The 18,947-nt window shown below is 48.5% G+C and overlaps 6 protein-coding genes across 6 annotated transcripts; 1 reads left to right on the forward strand and 5 right to left on the reverse strand.

Annotated features, from left to right (window-relative positions):
- Positions 1-2,122: 2,122 nt before the first annotated feature.
- VTN00DRAFT_128 (uncharacterized protein) lies at positions 2,123-4,468 on the reverse strand (the record flags this gene model as incomplete). Its single annotated transcript, XM_069427369.1, has 2 exons — positions 2,123-2,761; positions 2,825-4,468. 2 exons carry the CDS (start codon positions 4,466-4,468, stop codon positions 2,123-2,125), a joined length of 2,283 nt encoding a protein of 760 aa, XP_069290836.1.
- A 386-nt stretch (positions 4,469-4,854) lies between these two features.
- On the reverse strand, positions 4,855-7,665 carry VTN00DRAFT_129 (uncharacterized protein; the record flags this gene model as incomplete). The annotated part of the gene is made up of 8 exons (XM_069427380.1): positions 4,855-4,997; positions 5,810-5,841; positions 5,896-6,095; positions 6,145-6,249; positions 6,297-6,430; positions 6,606-6,780; positions 6,832-7,567; positions 7,619-7,665. The coding sequence occupies 8 exons, from the start codon at positions 7,663-7,665 to the stop codon at positions 4,855-4,857; spliced, it is 1,572 nt and encodes a 523-aa protein (XP_069290837.1).
- An 876-nt stretch (positions 7,666-8,541) lies between these two features.
- On the forward strand, positions 8,542-9,201 carry VTN00DRAFT_130 (uncharacterized protein; the record flags this gene model as incomplete). The annotated part of the gene is made up of 2 exons (XM_069427392.1): positions 8,542-8,643; positions 8,788-9,201. The coding sequence occupies 2 exons, from the start codon at positions 8,542-8,544 to the stop codon at positions 9,199-9,201; spliced, it is 516 nt and encodes a 171-aa protein (XP_069290838.1).
- A 575-nt stretch (positions 9,202-9,776) lies between these two features.
- On the reverse strand, positions 9,777-11,574 carry VTN00DRAFT_131 (uncharacterized protein; the record flags this gene model as incomplete). The annotated part of the gene is made up of 8 exons (XM_069427403.1): positions 9,777-9,871; positions 9,930-10,193; positions 10,248-10,802; positions 10,856-11,201; positions 11,254-11,281; positions 11,337-11,396; positions 11,452-11,476; positions 11,529-11,574. The coding sequence occupies 8 exons, from the start codon at positions 11,572-11,574 to the stop codon at positions 9,777-9,779; spliced, it is 1,419 nt and encodes a 472-aa protein (XP_069290839.1).
- A 544-nt stretch (positions 11,575-12,118) lies between these two features.
- On the reverse strand, positions 12,119-13,085 carry VTN00DRAFT_132 (mitochondrial 54S ribosomal protein uL29m; the record flags this gene model as incomplete). Its single annotated transcript, XM_069427414.1, has 3 exons — positions 12,119-12,259; positions 12,486-12,652; positions 12,716-13,085. 3 exons carry the CDS (start codon positions 13,083-13,085, stop codon positions 12,119-12,121), a joined length of 678 nt encoding a protein of 225 aa, XP_069290840.1.
- Positions 13,086-15,884: 2,799 nt separating this feature from the next.
- Positions 15,885-18,192, reverse strand: VTN00DRAFT_133 (uncharacterized protein; the record flags this gene model as incomplete). Its single annotated transcript, XM_069427425.1, has 8 exons — positions 15,885-15,980; positions 16,055-16,409; positions 16,469-16,770; positions 16,825-16,889; positions 16,947-17,470; positions 17,563-17,704; positions 17,777-17,884; positions 18,180-18,192. The coding sequence occupies 8 exons, from the start codon at positions 18,190-18,192 to the stop codon at positions 15,885-15,887; spliced, it is 1,605 nt and encodes a 534-aa protein (XP_069290841.1).
- Positions 18,193-18,947: the final 755 nt, after the last annotated feature.

Here is an 18,947-nt window from a genome sequence, read left to right on the forward strand (position 1 = left end):
AGATAACTTCAACGGGCGTACCATCTATCGGTCTCGGCGCTCATGGGCATTATTGTTATTGGAGCACCCATTACTGGCTTCTTCTCACTATGCAGGTCCAAGGCTTCAAAACAACCTCGCGTGAGTGCTAGTCAGCTAGAGGCGGCTGGTCGGATACCCTATTCCCTGCTAGGCTGCTACAGCTCACGTCTTCTTGCGCATCTCCACCTGCGACGAATATCTGCCAAACCATTTAGGAATAGGAGCACAGCAGAAACATTCTTCGCGGGTTCATGCAGTCCATTTATTGCATACCCCATGAACCTTGTCTGTCAACAATAATCACCAGGATGAGGGCCTGAATTTCGCAAATGCGGTGTCACATTTCTTCCCGGTTTTGAACCGCATGGCTCATGGGCGTGTGAATCCACATGGCTGGATCACGTTATCTATCAGGGACTCCGCGAATAACCACGACACTCCGCGCTACCACATGGCAGCTTCTTAACGAAAGGGCTTACGCCTCGTTGCAAGGAGGCACTGTGGAGATGGCGCATACTGTAAGGAGGCTAGCAGCCTAGCAACACCGTACTGCGTACTGTACCAACTAAGCCTCGAAGATTGTCAACTCAAATCCTCTCAGGTCCTGAGGTCCTCAGGTCCTCAGGATCCCATCTCATCATGTGCTCTTTCTCCGTAGGGGATTTGCTGATTTCTTTCCTTTTTTTCCCCACTTTGTGAGGTCCCACATTTTCCCGGCCCCATCTTATTGCGGTAAATGCCATGATGGCGATGCTGTCGTGCATTTCGGCAAAAGCAAACCCGACGATCCCTGACGGACTTCTGATTCGCCCAATTATTATGCTCGTCACTCCTTCCCCCGACCTCCCAGCCATCAACGGCCCTTGATCAAGATGTCACAGATGCAAATCTCCCGCTGCATGTATGCAGACGGCTGTTGTGTTAGTTCACGCCTGTCGACGATCAGGACAGATTGGCATTGTAAGTCCTACTTATGCAGAATACGAAATACGCCAGTGCTCTGTAATTCGTTAACGTTGGCTTGATTTCTGTTTAACACTCTCCACTCTATCTATAAAACATGGGACCTTCAAACATAAACATACTATGTATGTAGTGTATATCTCAACAGACGAGCAAATAATAACTATCATATTGCTCTCTCTCTCTCTCTCTCTCTATCTAAATCTAAATAAAAGCACCAATTCACCCCAGAACGAAGATCCGATCGGATAATTTCGACACGTGGATCGGATACTACTACTGATTGATGTGACGATGTGCACATCACATCAAGGAAAGCGCAGCACGGTACGCATCAACTAAATTAATACGAAGGTGAAACGGCGGGAAAATACCAACCTTATCTTGCCACACGTTCGGGCAAGATCCGATTTAATTGATGGTACAGTTTCAGATGAGGAAGACAACAATTACAACAAAATATCGGAAGAGGCGGGCACCTGCTGCCTCTGGGGAAGTTGATCGGTTCATTTCTACGGGGAAATTCCATGTGTAAGTCGTTCGAGCCGGGAATATCTCATCTGAATCTGCCTACTCCACACACACACACATACCATAGAGACAGAGATAGAACACAATAAATGAATCTAGTCGATCGATCTATTGATCAATGACTCGATACAAGCTCTCTGGTTTCTTTACTGGAAGAAAAGGCAAAGTGATGTAAATCCACCGTATATCGTTATCAATATCACACATCTGTACCACTACTCTGTCAGGCTGGGGTTATGCAGCAGTAGTGAGTTTCACATTCGACGTGGAAATCTCGAATCTCGATTCTCCAGAAGACGTAGTCCCTGTGATGTAACCACATCTTCTCTCTTTTCATTGTACTTTTCATCGATCATATCCACGGGGTATTGAGCATTCGTCTATATATTCCATATCTACTTGAATTAAGTACCGTCGGGCTCTGTTTAAATGCTCATTATATTATATTCTTTTATATTTATAAGGGACTATTGTATGATCTTTGTAGGAGTATACCTGACATTTCAAGGCATCGAGGTGAACGACGACTGATGTTTCCACGTCTTCCAGGAGGGGTATTTCCAAAGACGATCAAGAATAGACCAGCAACGATGCAGACATAATAGAATCAACCATCCCGCCACCATTTGCCCAGAGCACCTCCGGCACCAACCAGCTCTGCGACTTCCTCGAAACTGACCTCGACACGGAACATTCGTCCATCAGCCGATCCACCGCCTCCTCCCACTGGCACGACGACGCCCCAGCTGACCAGCTTCTCCCAGGCTTCGCGTGCTACGTCCCGGCCCCAGATACGGCCGGGTGTTGCGGCCGCGCCAGAGGCAGACGCGGATGCCTTGGCGGATGTGAGGAGACGGACATACTCCGCGTAGGCCGCAGGGAAGGAAATGGCAAGCGGTGCAAGACTCTGCGGATGAGAGATGTCCAGACCGGGATCGTGGAGGGCAGTCAAACGAGTCGCAGCGAGCAGAAGTGAAAGTGGAAGAGAAGACGCGCTCCCTGAGACGGTCGTCGAAGGCGGGAATGGGAGAGGAGCAGGATCTGGGCAGGACAAGCTGTGAGATGTGAATGACTTCGGGACGGGAATAGAAAGGGGGACAGCTTCGTTATTATCAGACGCTTGATAGGTGCTGTGATGCATGCTGGAAAGCGGGAGTAATGCGCTGCTGAAAAACTCCTTTGGGGATTTTGTCTGATGGTAGATATGCTTCAAATGAGACTGGAAGTCCTTGTCATCCCATAAGCCCTTATTGACTGTCAGTAACGCCATCATTTGAGCCGGAAAATGGATAATAATGCCGCATAATACCTTGAGATATGCCCTCCAACCGTCCATCAACGTCTTCCATCCTTCTGATTTCATCACCGATGCATCCTCAGTCACCGAGGGTTTACCATCAGAACCAGGATGACCTTCCAAAACTTCGTCATCCTCCAATCCCAAGCCAGAAAGGCATACGTCCGAGAAGGTCTCAAACGTTCTCGGCAGCGGTAGAAACACATATCGATGGCTGAAGCGACTCTTCACCCGTTTTTCCAGGGTCTCCGTCACATCAACCTTGGTCGTGAGACCAATCACGGCAAGGGGTGCCTTCCGCGCCTGCGCGATATCAAAGAGGTTATAAAGTAAGGTCTGTCGAGAATGGGATGCGAAGAGGTCAAATCCATCCAATATAATTACGACGGATTTCGCGGTGGCTACCGTGTCGGGGTTCTGCGAGGGACCGAAGAGTTCCTCCGGATGTGAGAGAAGTGCTAGAAGGGTGGCCATCGTGTCAGCATAACTGCTGATTTTAGCTGCTTCATCCTCAGTATTCGTCTCCCGGCCCAGCTGCCGCCAGATTTCACGGAGGGCCAGTCGATCGTCGGTGTGTAAGAATCCATTCAGACGGACGACATGAAAATCGTCCTTATGCTTCTTCCTCAGAGACGATATTATTGACTCGACCATTGTGGTCTTGCCGCATCCTCGTGACCCAAGTAACAGCATAGAGTTCCCTTCGCCAGCCGTAACGGTATGCTCAATCAATTGATGTACTTTCTGATATTCATTTTGAAGTCCTTTGAGCGGAACCAATCGTTTCCCAGTAAGCTTCTCCAGAACGATCTTGCTCAGCACTCTGAGTTCTCCCTGTAAACCTCCCTGACAAAGGGCCTGGAACTGTTCAACATAATCGGGAAGGAGATCCGCGGTCACTGTGACTTCCTCGGGGCCGACAAGGTCATCATGCTGAACAAGATCCTGCTGTAGCTGCATTGCGATAGCGTCATCATCATCCCCATCTTCCTGATCAGCTTCTCCGGAAACTAGCCCGTTCGTTGCCTCATCCTTGCTGGTAGAATCCTGAGAATTGTCATTCTCAACCGCATCAAACCTGACCGCCGCTCTCTTCGACCTTCGCCTTGCTAACGTCGTCTTAGGTGTAGGGGAACCTCCTCCTTCTTCTTCCCCATTGACATTGTCTGCAGCAGGCGTCTGGCTGTCCTTCCGCGCGCTCCTCGTCGTTCGGGTCTCATTGGAAGTTGTGGCGGCAGCTTTACGCGAGGATCGTGTTGCCCTCCTGGTCTCGAAAACGTCATCTTCGAACCGCTTTGGAGCTCTCCGTTGACGACCGCTTGACTGCAGGTTGTTCCGCAAGGAAGTGGCCGTTTCATCGTTATTATTTTCGTCGTGCGTCTCGTTCACGCTTCCATCAGCGGTGGCAGCGGCGGCGGCAGTTTTCCGTCGACGGGACGTTCTCGTCGGTGTCACGGTTGCCGCGCTGCCATCATTCTGCCCATCGATATCCATCGCAGATCGCTCTTCCCCGTTTTGCTTGTCTGGAGCTGCCGGAGACGATGACGGGGGCGAATACACGTCCCGGCCATTGCCCCGTGTTTTCCCATCCTGGTCTTTATCCTCAGCCCGGACGTCCGACACTTTCCTCCTCTTCGAAGCCCGCGATTCGCCCATTATAACGATCTATAATGCCAAGTGAAAGTGGATATAAGCAGCCGTGAGGACTGGGAAGGCGCATATGAAGTCAAGAAGAAACGCGGGATCCCTGGCGAGGGCAACTCGGTCGCTTTTCGCGGCGCTCTGGTCGAAGAGGGAAAGGAAGGCAACGTCGCAGGAATCAATATGTAAATCTAGGCCTAATGATTACGTTAATTGCGCTATTTCGGTGAATGCGAGCAGATCGTAGCTAAGAGTGCGGAGATAGAATTCGCATCAATTGATGGAATGGTACAGATTTTCAATTGTACGGACCTCGTTCGGCGTTGACAGAAATGCAACGATTTATTCAAAGAATCAACATCCTCAATGTTAAATCAATGGTTATGGAAAAGGACAGAAATCTAAAGCGCGATGTTGCGCAAATGAGCTCCGCGGCCGGGCGCAACTGGCGTCGTCCTTGTCGGAGGTGAACCAGCGGTATATTTTACGCCGAACGCGTGACGCGACGTCAGGTGAGAACAAGGTGCCCTAACAGGCTCGACGCCTATTTATACAGTCAGCTCTACAGCAATGCATTATCCTCCTATTAAATACAATGGGGATAGAAGTCTAAGAACCCACTTTCGCCCACAGTTCTCGTATAGGATGCAGAAATACTGAAAGTTGTTTCATCAATGCCCAATCACACCGACCGACTTCAAACTACATTGAAAGCGTGTTTATCAATTCTTATAGGATATATGCTATCCATCTCTATCTGGTACCAATTACTGCAACCAGATGTCTAGACACTTTTTGTGGCCGAGCAGTTTACCCTATGAGATCAATTTAGGTAGCAGATGCACTGTGGAGGATTGCACCATAACACTTCTGATTTCGATGTTGTTTCTAATACTACTAGGCATCGTACTCCGTGTTTTGGTTCTGAGAACCCTACCAGCATGTTTTGAATACAAGAATTTCGCACTAGCCCAAAATTTCTTGAGACAAATGCCAGCAGGCCCCAGACCCCAAGGATAATGCGAGCGGATCAATGCGAAGTCAAACCAGCACTTGACGCTTGATGAGCATCCTGAGCCGGGCTTTCCTCTTGTATGTTTCCACTGGGAACGGATTGCGATTGGAGCAACCCCCCGGTCATGACCGGAGAACCGAGTTCAGAAGTTCGCGATTTCGAGTGTCGAGTTCGACGTTGGATTTGGACGCTCTTCTTTCTTTTGCCCCCGCACAGTTGGCACCATTGGCAGAGTGCTAGCTGGCTGAACATCAAATCGATACGATAGCAATAGCGAACGGCCTTGAATATTGCGCCAATTCGTGAACTCCGTCGGGGAACTACTAACTTCTGTGACGCACATCGACATTGCTCTCGATCATTCTGTGGTCCTCTTTGTGGATTCAGTTAGCACATGTGCAAAAAAGGAGTTCATGAAAGGGCTTACTCTGCGACATGGAGGCCAAGATGTAATGGGTTCCCATCCACCGAATAGAGGCTCCTGCCAACTTTTGGTAGGGTAGGCTGAACTTCTCGTGCACGCTGTGGAAGAGCTCTCGGTTGATGAGAAACATAACCATTACCTGGGATCATATCTCCGAACGATGGAGAAATCGAACCACCGTTCTCGCTACCGTCCTTGCAAACCTGTTGACCATCAGTATTTATCCTAAGAGCTAGTAGATAATGTACGTACTGGAAGCCTGATTTCCAGTTCTCCAGGAAATCGGTAAGGTGGTCTTCTCAGTGTCCCATCCTCGTTAACTCTTCCGAGTTCAGGTCTCATCGCAAGGAGTTTTGTCTGTATTATTCTTAGATAAAGAGTAAATTATTCAGCAACACTCGTACCTCTTCAAGGATTATCGTCATCCCTTTTCTGCATTCGGTCCGAGCAAGATTGAGAGAGTATGGGTCGCACTTTATCGGATCTGGGACCTCGTCAGAAGGCTCCTTGGCCTCGTAGCGCTCAGGTTCTTTGATCACTATAAGTAGTAGGTTAGGAACATTCTTTGAAATAGGCTCTGGCATCTACTTCTTGATATTTTCTTCCACAGCATCTTGTAGGCGACGAAAGCGTTAAGAAGGTCCGTTGTGTATAAATCTAATTGACATTAGGCCCGTCGCTGGAAAGTGGTAAAGGTCTGTGATGGTTTTTACCGCAAAGACGATAATCGAGAACGACGTATGGCTTTTCCGCCTTAGTGTTCGCCTCATGGAACGACCGGAGAGAATTATAATTCATCAAAATCGCAGACGTCTTTTGGGAGTATTTCAAAACTCGAGATGGAAATTCGTTGGCGGCAGCTATCACAGTGGCGAAGTCCCAATTTGACTGCTTGATTATGAGCAACTGAACGTTGTAGAAAAGAAAAATAAAACTAACTGTTGGTCTCTTGATCTCACCACCACCTGTCCAGTTGACAGAGATACTGATCTCCGTGCCGTTCCAAATGTCTTCTTTGTCCTTGTCGAATACTGCTTCACCCGAGACGGGCAGCCTCCTGGAAAGTTGAACTTCTGCAGCCAGTCTCACTTTGGAGATTTTACTCTTGTCATTCACCTTGATACTGATGATTGCAGAGAACTCTCCTCCTTCCAAGAAACCAGCGATGAAACAATCGCCATATACAGCAGGGAAGTAATCAGGGTTAAGTCCGGGAATCGGTCTGAATTGCATATGTCCAAGATTCACTGGGGCTTCGTTCGTTACCTTGACAGAGACGATAAAATTGATATCGCTCTCGCTGATTATGCTTTCTTTCGCGATCGACGTACCACCGAAAAACTTGGCAGATCCATAATTGATGGTGGCGCTGGAAGAGATGTTCAGAGCATCGACGATATCTGCAAGACTGTCTATGGCTTTAGCCGTGAATGTTACGGTCTGGCTCATAGGCTTTGCAGACGGAGCGTTGTCTTCTGACAGGCATTGTTGACAGGAGTCAGATAACTGTTCGCCCAGTTCAACAGATTCTCCAGACGAGTGTCCACGCCGGTGGAATAGAGGAGCCGACTCTCGCTGATTGCCCGACAGCTGGGGGTGCAACAAGGTAGGAACGGGGTGCGAGTGTACTATCACGGCGTCATCAATGCAGATCTCCTGCGTATAGGAGTTGAAGCTGGGAGATATTTGGTTAGCGTCCTGTGAGAGTTGGTTTTAGCACACCAACCCTTGACCCAAACGCATTACACTTGTGTAAGGCGCAAAGAATGTCATTTTGAGGATGGGAATGCATAAGGAAAGATAATGTGATAATGTAGAACCTCGCCAGCGAGGTCGGATATAGTAAATGAAAGACCGTAGCGATTGTGGTGGAAACGAAACACAAGCCATCAGCATCTCCAGCACGTTGAATGGCACACGGGAAGCATCAAAATAATTGGAAGGCCCAGGTCCTGGGCGGATCGGTCCCATCAAAACAGAAATCGTGTGGAAGGAGCGACTAATATACAGCAGTCACCAAAACATATCAGAGTCGGAAATCTTGGAATCTTCAATTAGGAGGCATGCACATAGTGAGACGGAATCTAAACTCTCATTCAGCAGAAGCAACACATTCTAGATCCATATTGACAGACGAATAGAGCCCGCAATTATTAGACTTTAGATCTGACGTGAGCAGTGATTCTTGAACAGAACAGGCGCTCTGTGGACATTTGGGTGCCTTTAGCGGAGCTAACAGCAACGAGGTGGGAGTTAATATCTCTTATGCACGGTCTAGCCCGATGATGATCGCCCAGTGCGATGATATAGCGGGATAATAGCCTGGATGCACATTCAACAGAGTCCGCAGAAAAGTTAAAATTGGTTCATGCAAGTGTATGCAGAACCGTTAATGGGGCGGCTGCAATCAGCCGAGGAAGTGTCGGCCTCGGAGCGACCCCATGTGTTAAACTGCTGACCTTCGACAACCTCGCAAACGCGGTTGCTCTGCCCTTATATTTACCTGCCTGGGTACGTAGTAGATACTCCGTCCCAGGCACGTTACTAGCCATGCGCTCTTAGGTGGTTGGAATGGTATCTTTCTCTGTCCTTTCCAACATACCCGCTCTGCTCGATCCTGCAAGACTCCATTTCTCCACTTTGCCCAGCATGACGTCCTCATGGCGCGCTCCGTCCAGGAAACTGGATGACTTCGAAGCGCCTATCTACGAATTCTTCAACCAATTAGTTGAATTGAATTCTGAAAATGAGGTTTGACAGTCATTTCCCTCATAGGTGCTCTCGTCTCCAACTATAGGTGGCATGTTGATGTCTGCCAATTCGAAATATGCATTTTCTTAAACCAGAGCCATTATCTCTCTCCAGTTGCTGACTGAACTGACCGACGACAATCAGTCCTGGGACATTGACGCCAACCGCTGCCAACTCCGTTTCGAATATGCAACCCGAGGCCCTCCTCCCCGCGTCTCCTACCTTCTAAACGTGACCTCGGACCTCTGCAACCGCATGGGCAACCTACATGGCGGGTGCGCTGCCACGCTGATTGACAACCTCTCCACAACCATTCTGGTCGGAATCTCGCGACCGGGCCACTTCTCGCTGGGTGGCGTGAGCCGCAACTTGAAAGTGACATACCTGCGGCCTGTCCCGCAAGATATAGCGATCCGCATTATCTGCGAAATGGTGCATGCGGGGAAGCGGCTGGCCCTGCTGAGAGCGGAGATCCGGAGGGCGGATAACAACGACATTTGTGTCGTGGGCGAACACGAGAAGGCCAATACGGACTCAGAGATCACGCAGAAGATGTGATGTTGACCTACTGCTTTGAAAGGCATCTAGGTATATTGGCAGTTGTAGGGTGAAATAGACATTCCCTGGTGCAATCCCAGAGGATAGGCTAGTTATATTGAGCCATGGTATCTACTTCTTCGCTGGAAGAAAAACGTCTTTTTTTTCGCCCAGGTATAGGAGGCCAGAATTCTCAGATAGACTTTCATGGATCGATGTGTTATTACAACGAAGCGACTATGATCTAATTCCAATTTGGGGATTTACTATGCTATTTATGGTGAAATTATTCAATATGGACTAAGAAGTGAAACTGATATGGTTCAAGCTAAGCTCGGTATATAACCCGAGAGAAAACAAGGCGACTCCATAACACCAAGAGACAGGATCTGCTGATGTCTGGCCCACCGATTGTCGATGCATACCGGTTAGTGGGAAGTATCAGGAAGCTATAAACTGAGAGAGTGTACGTGTCCCGATAATGGATTGTGGTCAGTGTTGAAAGAACTAAGACAGCGACGCGCAAACAACCATGGCCTGGTTAGCCTTTGAGTAGACAGTATGTCATCTCAGATTGACTCCGGATAACGGTCAGTTTATTCTTCACCCTGAGCAGCCTTCCGCTTGCTTTCGAGCTCTTGGATGTCCAGCTCGCGGCCTTCGATACGTCGGTAGAGGTCCCGCACGTCGGCTGTTACAAAGTCAGTTACCCATGCCACACCGCATTCGTTACTAAAGCTTGTCCTTACTTGTGGTGGTCTCAAAGTGGGAAGTAGCATCGTAGCTCTTGGAGATGAAGACGTTGTCATCCCTGCCGTCGGTCTTGGGCTCGTACAGTGGAACGGGGTCGCCCATAAAGATCTCCTCAATTTCACCAAGGCGTTCAAATCCAGGCTGGAGCTTCTCCTGTTGTTTCGCCGGGTCGGCGTCATTGGAGATCGTTGAGACGATGGCGACGTAGTATCCCTTCGGGCAGACATTGTGCGCCGACGAGACCATCGCGACGTAGATGTCTATCGACATTAGAAGAATTCTCAACTCATGGACACTAGCACTTATTCACTCACCATGGTCTCTCTTGACCTGAGACTGAGGAATAATCAGCTGCAGCGAATCGCTGCTGTCGGTCTTGTCAATTGGGTGCTTCAGGACGCAGATTGCCTTGAGCAGATATTGACCAGTCTCCTTTCGCTTCTCGGGGAAGTACGAGGGATCGGCGATGATCTTCTTGGTCTTGGTGGTGAACTTCATGTCCTTGCCAGGTTCGTCCCGGTCCTTCATGGTCGCCTTGATTCCTGAGACCTTGCCGTTTTCGTAAAGGACCTCATCGACACCGGTGTTAAGCATGTAGGTGCCACCGTAGATGGCGGACAGACGGGCGAAAGCCTGTGGCAGCTCGCCGAGACCGTAAAGAGGGTAGATGTAGGGGGACTTTCCGTAGAGGGCCATTGAGTTGACATAGAGGCGGATTCGGTCGACGGTCTCCTTGACCATTCCCTGTGTTGTAATGTACGCGTCGGACTGATACAAGGCCATCGAGTGACCAATAAAGTCACGAGTGGGGTCCTCGAGACTAAACTTGTCATAGACCTCCCTCATTGTGCAGGACTTGGTGTTAAGGCCTTGTCGAGTGTCAGTAAGGTAGTGTAACTATGAAAAGAATGCGTAAACAGACCTAGATGTGTCTTTGGGTCATCCTCATTGTACTCGCCAACCCACTCCAAGAACTTCTTTGCCCTCCTCTTCTCAAACAGTCCCATCAGAGACGAGCGCAGAGCCTCGTCTGCATTGGAAGGGACCTTGGCCACTGTAGCTTGCTTGCCGCTTCCCTGTTGCACGTAGCTGCCCGCGATTTGTCTGAACTCGAGGTACTTCGTGACATCGGTGGCTAGCAGGATTCTGTTCAAGTCTCCATTCGCCATCAACAGCTTGGGGACCAGGTCGATGTTCCAGTCGTTCGCCCGGCCGTACTTCTTCCATGGCTCCTCGCCAGGCTGGACGTTGCGGTACTTCTTGAACAGCTTTCGAAACGGTCAGCAAAAGGTAAGGTACAGATGGTTCATCGAAACTAACCGTCTCCAAGTTGACAGAGGCAGCCTCCCTAGGTTCAGTCAGCGACAGGTCATCTTCCTAGAAAGTCGGTGAAGTCCACTTACCCTCCATAGTGGTCGTTGCGATCAATATGAAGGACCTTGTTTCCCTCCACACTCAGGATACTGCATATAGAGTTAACGCAGGCTCGTTGTCAGAGCTGGATGGAGGTCATCTTACCCCGAGAGCACACACTCAGTCAGGCCTGTCATGCATGTTAGCAACGGAAGACTGTTACATGGCAACTTAGTACCCACCAGTGCCCAACACGACGACGTCGTACTCCGGCGCTATTTCCTCCATGATGCGTATCGAGCGAGTTTCCGGGAGTATAAAGATAAAATGTGCAACGAGATGGAAATATAAGAGAGAGAAGGCAGGATACTGTGATGGTGGTGTGTTGTCTGGTGTGAGGTGTGCTGGTCGAACTACGCCGACCTTCTCGCGTAGGTTGGTCGTTCCCCGCGGAGGAGCCGCCAAAAGAAGCGGTGGGATTGGTGTGGTCTGCTCCAAGTCAAGGCGGGATCCACCAGAAACTAGTAAACCTTGAGACCCGGAGCTCCTGAAATGCTACGAGTGTATGACGCCTAGCGATTCTGCACGAGCCCAAAATATGAACTAGTGAAAGGACCACGTTTCTATTCGGTTTCTTCGTCGTTCCATTTTAGCACGACAGGTGGATAGTGGCTCAGTCTACTCCGTACACGCCTCATATGGGCTGTGATTCTAGCTCCCTTGGCACATGCTATAGATACATTTGAGTCAACATAATCATGTGATAATACTACACATAGAGGGAAGTTTTGAGATCGTCTCTCGGGCGTATAGCAGAGCTTATTTTCCTGGCTCATGCCTTTGGTACGGTTTCTTCCTCGTAGCTATCCTCCGTCTCCGGTCGGTAGCCACTGTCATACAGCCGCTTCGCATCTTCCCACGCATACCATCGCTCACGAAGGACATGTTTGATACCTTTCTGCGTAACTCGAATCTGAAGGCGACAGGGAGCGTTAGCATATCTTCTCTATAAGAGGAATAGGAGTGCATCGGCGGCATAAATAGTGCGCATAGAATCAAGTCGATCGCAGAGGGAGGGCAACAGCTGGTAACCCCTTTATGCACATCTCTCTGAGACTGCACTTACACCTCCAATAGTCACATGGTGTAGGTGAAACGAAGGGCACACTACTGCCTAGGAAAGAAAAGTATCGACTTACCACTCTGTCGCGTTCGTTCGCCTCCCAATCTCCAAAACCAGCCTTCAACCGCTTTCTTTCCAAGTTGGAAGTGGCTATCCGGTTGCGCTCCTTCACACAGACCCACCAAAGGCAATGAAGATCTTCCCAGGATTTCTCACGGAGTTCCTGCACCGACCAAGGACGTCCTGAACCAAGTTAGAAAAACCCCTGTGGGAAATGATGCAAAAACAAAAAGAGAGTCTGCTCACCATGTGCGACATCGTACTCAGGAGTACTCAATGCCTGTCTGTCCTTGGGGAAGAACTGCCAGAGACCATGGTCTGGGGTAGGATTCCGTGGCTCCCGCGCTGCAGGATGCACAGGTTTAGGCAATGGGTATTTCGAGACTCCCAGTTTGTGCTTGGGACCCGTTCTGTGAATTGCAGAGACACCGCGTGATTTGCTCAGATCACGTCCGCTGCCTGCAACAGCAGAGGTGGTAGAAAAGCTGGAACATTGAGTCGGCGACCGGATTTGGGGGAAGTGCAGAGAGGGAGCAAGGTATGGAGGAGGCAGTTCGACCAGCGGAGAGCCTCCACACTGTCGAACAAGCCGTGCGACCGACTGTCGATGCATCATGGTGTCGATGGGCGGTTGTGAGGACTTCAAGGCCTACCTAAGTTCTTTTCTCGGAACTGAGATGGGATTGACCTAGATAATCACGTGCCCGGTGTTCCTACCTTAGTCATCAACCAGCCAAGCTGAAGACCCGACAACTGAAGTACAGGTAATTGGAGTAAATACCTAAGATGGAGATTATTGAAAAATTAAAGACTCCTTCAGCCGCAGGTACTTGCTACTTTTGCCTCAAAACTAGCAAACTTAAGATTATTTGCCATCCCTAATCCGTTACAGTCTGTCTCTCATGCCAATCACTCCACGCAGGAGCTGAAATGGGAATATTTGAATTGAGCACGGAGACTTGCTCAATGATGAAGCGTCTATAGTTCTATATATACCCTCTCCAAAGATCCAAGACAATTAGAACAGTCATATCTCCACCAATTACATGCATCTTCTCAGCACAAATACCACTAGCTACCTACCTAAATCAGAGAGTATTGCAAAATTCCCAATAGGAAGCAAGTCAAATACAGAAAGACTGCTTGTGATTAGAGGCTTTATATATATGGGTGGGGAAGTTTTCCCAAATAGTAGCTCGTACTAATCCCCAGTGAAGGCACATGAATACCTTCCGCTCTGTCAGCGACTTATCAGGTTCCATTTTGATATGGATACCTCCTATTAATCTTAACATTAGTGTCTTTCTTCCATTTAAGGGCTTTAGGAAATGAGAAAATTGACTGCAAGTATATCTCTATAAAAATTTAAGCACACATTTAATGATACTGTAATTCTGTGTGAATACTCGGAAGATGAATAAAGTTTTAACTTATTGTCCGCTACACATGAAAGACAAAACAACCATGCATCTCTGTTGCCAAGTCCTTTCCATTCGTTCCAAAATAGCTTTCCTCTAGAGGTGTGTATGATGTGCTTATATGAGGTAATCCTTGAATGAATATCACCGGGCCAATCACGACTTGTCGCTGTCATTGTCATGACACTAGGATTTACTCTATTTAGCAGCGCTAGGCAGTATTCAGCATCCGATAATTTAACTCAGGGTGCGAAGTGTGATGTAATACATAGAAATAGATGTACAATAGGCTGCAATATAAAATTATCAACCACTCTACTTCTATCATGAAGAGACAAGTCGTTCTTCATTCCTTTTGCAAAATACGTCTTTGGAAACTATCTCTGAAGACTCAAATATCGGCAGCCTTTCTCGAACAAAGAGACATAAACCCCATTTAACATCATTACTCTGATTGTTCCGTTTGGTCCACCAACATGAAATTTTTCGAAAGAATCGAGGCCGCTCTTGAAAAGAGAAATCGATATGACTCGATGAATCGTCTTCGACGCTTTGAAATGCACTTTGCGAGCCCCAGTTCAGCCCAGGAAGCAAAAGGAATGACTGGAAAAGCGTTTTAGAGAATCACAGAAGGCGTGGTCAATTTTGCAACGTGAGATCTATCTAAAAGAGGAGGCGGAAGCACGCCTGAAGCTTTCCAATATCCAGCAACTCACTAAGGAGGAGGCTACAGAGCTTAGTAATTGGCAATAGGAGCTAGAGACATTCAACCAGGAGTACTGGCTTCACAAGAGAGCATGGCACACATTAACGCTTGAAAACCCCAAAGGCCCTTTGGTGAGAAAATGGGATGCAGGTAACCAAAGAGAAGCAATTCTATCACCAAAGAACTGTTTGATCTGTATCGCGAGGGGAGGGTGAACGTGAATGTAAATGTTGTGAGCGGCCGATCAAAACACACCGCGAAAAGGGCAGGATTGGGCACTATACTATGGAATGTGGTTGTTGTATTCGAAGTCGTGGGTTTTACAAACCAACTTTAAAAGACTGCTGAAAAGGAGACATGAGAGTATATGGCGAGGATTTCAAACTCGACGTCTGTGACATCAACTTGGAATTGCTATGTGAGGATATTTCACCAACATGGAGTGTCATCACTAAAGCTGTCATCATAAATTATCCAAAAATTTTATCGAACATGACTCTGGGGAACCTCGAGTTTGCAAGAATGCCACAGGCTGGAATAGTCTAAAATAGCCCGGGAAAAGTGGGAAGGCAGGGCAAACAATCTGTCATTATACCTTCAGTCTACCTCAAATCACTCTGTGCAACGAATCAATACATCGAAAGAGCGCCGTGTGTGGAATGACCGACCACTTAATAAATCGTCAAGTGAATATAACCGTCGACGCGAGAACGTCTTCATACTCTAGGTACCGAGGAATAGACCGATGAAATATACAAGACTAGAGATTTCTCTCGAGTTTATATTCCGAGGCAAGATGCTAGGAGACCCTGTACAGACTCATCAGGAGTGATGTCGGCACTATAATTGATAGAAAAACGCCTGTTTACTGTACATACCTACATAGTATGCACTATAGTATGCAATAGTCAACTGCAACATTGTAATCCATGATTTGCTGTTCCCTCCGTCTGCGGTAATGGCGTGTGATTCAACAAATATACGGAATTGTCTCACAGGTCCACTACCAGGAGACTGCATTTAAAAAGACGTATGCGTGATACCAATGAAAGGGCAAGTTGCCATTACAGGCAATAGACGCAGGAATCGCTACCTGAACAGATGGAGGGCAGAAAACGATCATTGATCATTAAGTCCGAAGGTGATATCCTGAGCTCCCAGACAACTACGCTATAGAAGCAGTTTGTCTGATGAGTACCGCTATTATTCGCGACACCCGAAGAATATTACATATATGGTGTTCAACCAATGTCGTTGCTGATCGATTACCCCCACATTGCTACCCAGATACTCATGAAGCATGAGGCGGGAACCCGACTGCGCGTGTGATGCTCCTGCTGGGGTCCAGCCTGTTGTCCAGATCTTCATATCGGAGAATGAACTCGCGCTGTTCATTCAAAACGTCAGTCAGTATTCGTAAAGATCGAATGACTGGTATAAAAGTAAATGACTACTACGTACCCGAACTTTCTTCCAGCTGGCTGCATCCCACCACAGATAGACGCCTCGCTCGCTCACGCCCCTTTCCACATCGACAGGACCGGGATAAGTTTCATCTCGCGTTAGCCAACATCTCTCCACCTTGTGATATCTCCACTTGCGCCCCATAAGCTCTTCCGCTACCAACTCCTGCATGATATCTCGAGGCATGCTGTAGAATATGTAGAAAAGGGTTTCGTCACTGAAACTTGGAATACGAGATTGGAGAGGTTGGATATTTGCAACATTATAGCAGGAAGGTAGTGAAAAATCCTGCTCTAGAGGCACGGCTGACATTGACGAAACGAAAGGAGAGGAGAAAGAGGGGTGAAGGGGCCTGTTGATAACAGTTAGCAAGATTCACAATGAGACATTCAAAACGTCCAAGATTCATACTCAGGCTGGTTCAGATCCAATCCAAGTGTCATCAAGTCTTGACCGACTGCAAGGCTCGCAACATCAGGACTTTCACTATGGATCATCCTAAGCAAACCTGCTAGTCCGAACCGGTCAAGCTCGCTCATTTGAGATAGCGGTGGTTGGTCAGCACTCTGGCTTGTCCCGGGTGATTCCTGCACGTCTCCAGAAAGGCCACCAGTTTGCTGCTGCCGTTGCTGCACCTGTTGTATTTGTGCCTGGTTTGGCTGCTGGTCTGTATAGCCATCAGGGCGCATCCCACGCTGATTCGACATCAGATCCTAGCCAGATGATTAGCATTTAGATATGGTACGCAGGAAACACAATATTATTACCTCTTTGTCTTGGCCTAGAACTCCATTTGACCCTTGGTTGATCGGCGATCTTGATGACGAGATGCCTGAGCGATGTCAGTACGGCTAAGTTCCGTCTTCAAAAGTTTATGAGATCAGCTTACCACCAGAGCCTGCAGTTGTGGGGGACATGATTCTGGCTGTCTCTTGCCCATTCAAAGAAGCCGCCATCATGTTGCGACTCTGAGAAGATTGGGTCTGATTCACTCCCGAGAATGCCATACCAGCTCCATAATTTCCAAATCCTGCGTTCTGAAGTATTGACCCTCTCCGCTCCTGATTTATGTCACCGTGGACGTTTCGCCCGAGAGGCGGAAATTCTTCGATGTTGCCAGTCTGAGGTTGCCCACTAGATCCGAGCTGACCACTAATCCCCTGACCTCCGTTCCTGAAGTCGTCCAGACGGTTCGCAAATTGGGCTCCCGAAGGGAAAAGGTCTTCGTGTGAGGGTTGAGACTGTTGAGAGTGATGGGATTGTGTTTGGGATGCTCGGGCCTGCGATGTTGGAGGCTGTTGTCTCTGTACGGGAGTCTGCTGCGTAGCACGTTGGCTTGCGTTCGCCCACACTGCCTGTGCAGGGTTTTGAGATTGTGATTGCTGTGGTGCTCCTGATAATGAGGGAAATTCCCTTTGACAAAGATGACTGTCAGTACTTGGAGCTAAGACAAGGCTAGGTTGCCTGAGCGACGAGAGCGCTCAGCCAATAGCACTTGTACTTACGAGAGATCCAGAGGTGTTGCAGGTTGTGATCCTCCTAGACTCTGTGCAAAACTTCCCATTGTTCCAATGTTGCGTTGCTGATTGCTCTGCAGACCCGGGGCACCGCCCATGGGCAACCCGAAATTCCAGTTGGCGCCACCGCCTGTTTGTACCCCATAGCTGTTAGTCTTCCCGTTACCAACTCTATGCTGTATTCCAAACAGAGCAGTCGCACCGATTTTGCCGTTAGGTAGGCGCGTGGAGGCTAGCGCTGCATTTCGAGCTTGGGCTTGTTGCTGGGCGGGGAATCCGGACATGCCTCTCAGAGGCTGCGGGCCTGGTCCTGTACGATCGTTCGGCTTGTTAGCTTTCCGCTCAGAACTGGAGTCTTCTTTGAGTGTTGCGACCACTGTGGCCCAAGTCACAGGTTTCAGCGCAGACTTGCGGGAGCTGTCAACCGGTAGTATGGAAGCCATTTCCCGCACGCTTTGGCGATTGAAGCATGAGAGCTTTCCCACACATCTAGCGGCTGTAGAATGGAATAGAATAGTATTCATCCGCATAAATATAGTCCGCGCCGAAATAGCCATGACATTGGAACAGACAGCTTGACATTGTGACAAAGAGAACCGACAAACCTGGCCTGTTCATGATGGGGAAGCCCGTCAGAAGGAGCTCCGGAGCTTGGCAGAGAATGAGGAAGGGTTCACAGATCGATATCGAGTGGATATATTGGGAGGGAAGTCGCTGCTCAGAAGCTCTGGAGACAAAAGCTCACGCCGCACTGTCAAGTCTCCGCTGCTGGAAGTGGAGTGGCTGTAGCCGCGCGCTTCGTGAGGAAGACGTGCACGGACCTACTATTTGCCGAGCGCCAACGTCTGTAGGGCTGATCTGGTAATGTTCATGGAGATCCATGGATAATGTACTCGGGCGGCATCCAGGCATCCAAAACCCACTGTGAAGGTGGCAACGCTCTATTCTGCTGACGGAAATGCATCTGGAGACCTCGATGTCGTTTACAATTAAGGGACGGTCTTTAAACATTCTCTTCTAAGTAACAGACTTCTTGGTCAGCCTTGAGCTGACTGTGGAGTCCTCCCGCTGACTCTGCGACATCATCGGGGACACAACTGTTCTGGCCGACAGCATCACGCATGCCTACATAAGTATACAGTGGTGATATCGAGGATTGGAGCTACGATGAAGCAATCTGTCGAGACTAGTTTGCATACTTGAAACTGATGAACTAAACTCTAACGATTTGAGAAAAGATCTGGCTAAACATCTGGCAGTCTAAATAGCTTTTGCTATACAAAGAAAATTCATGTTTGCTCCTTGCCTTCTCCTAAGACAGTTTGCTCTACCTGCTATGTTCACTCTTTGCTGATGTGGATAGAAGCATCTGC

Source organism: Thermoascus crustaceus, assembly GCF_041956765.1.
Source record: "Thermoascus crustaceus strain CBS 181.67 unplaced genomic scaffold VTN00scaffold_1, whole genome shotgun sequence".
Taxonomy (NCBI): domain Eukaryota; kingdom Fungi; phylum Ascomycota; class Eurotiomycetes; order Eurotiales; family Thermoascaceae; genus Thermoascus; species Thermoascus crustaceus.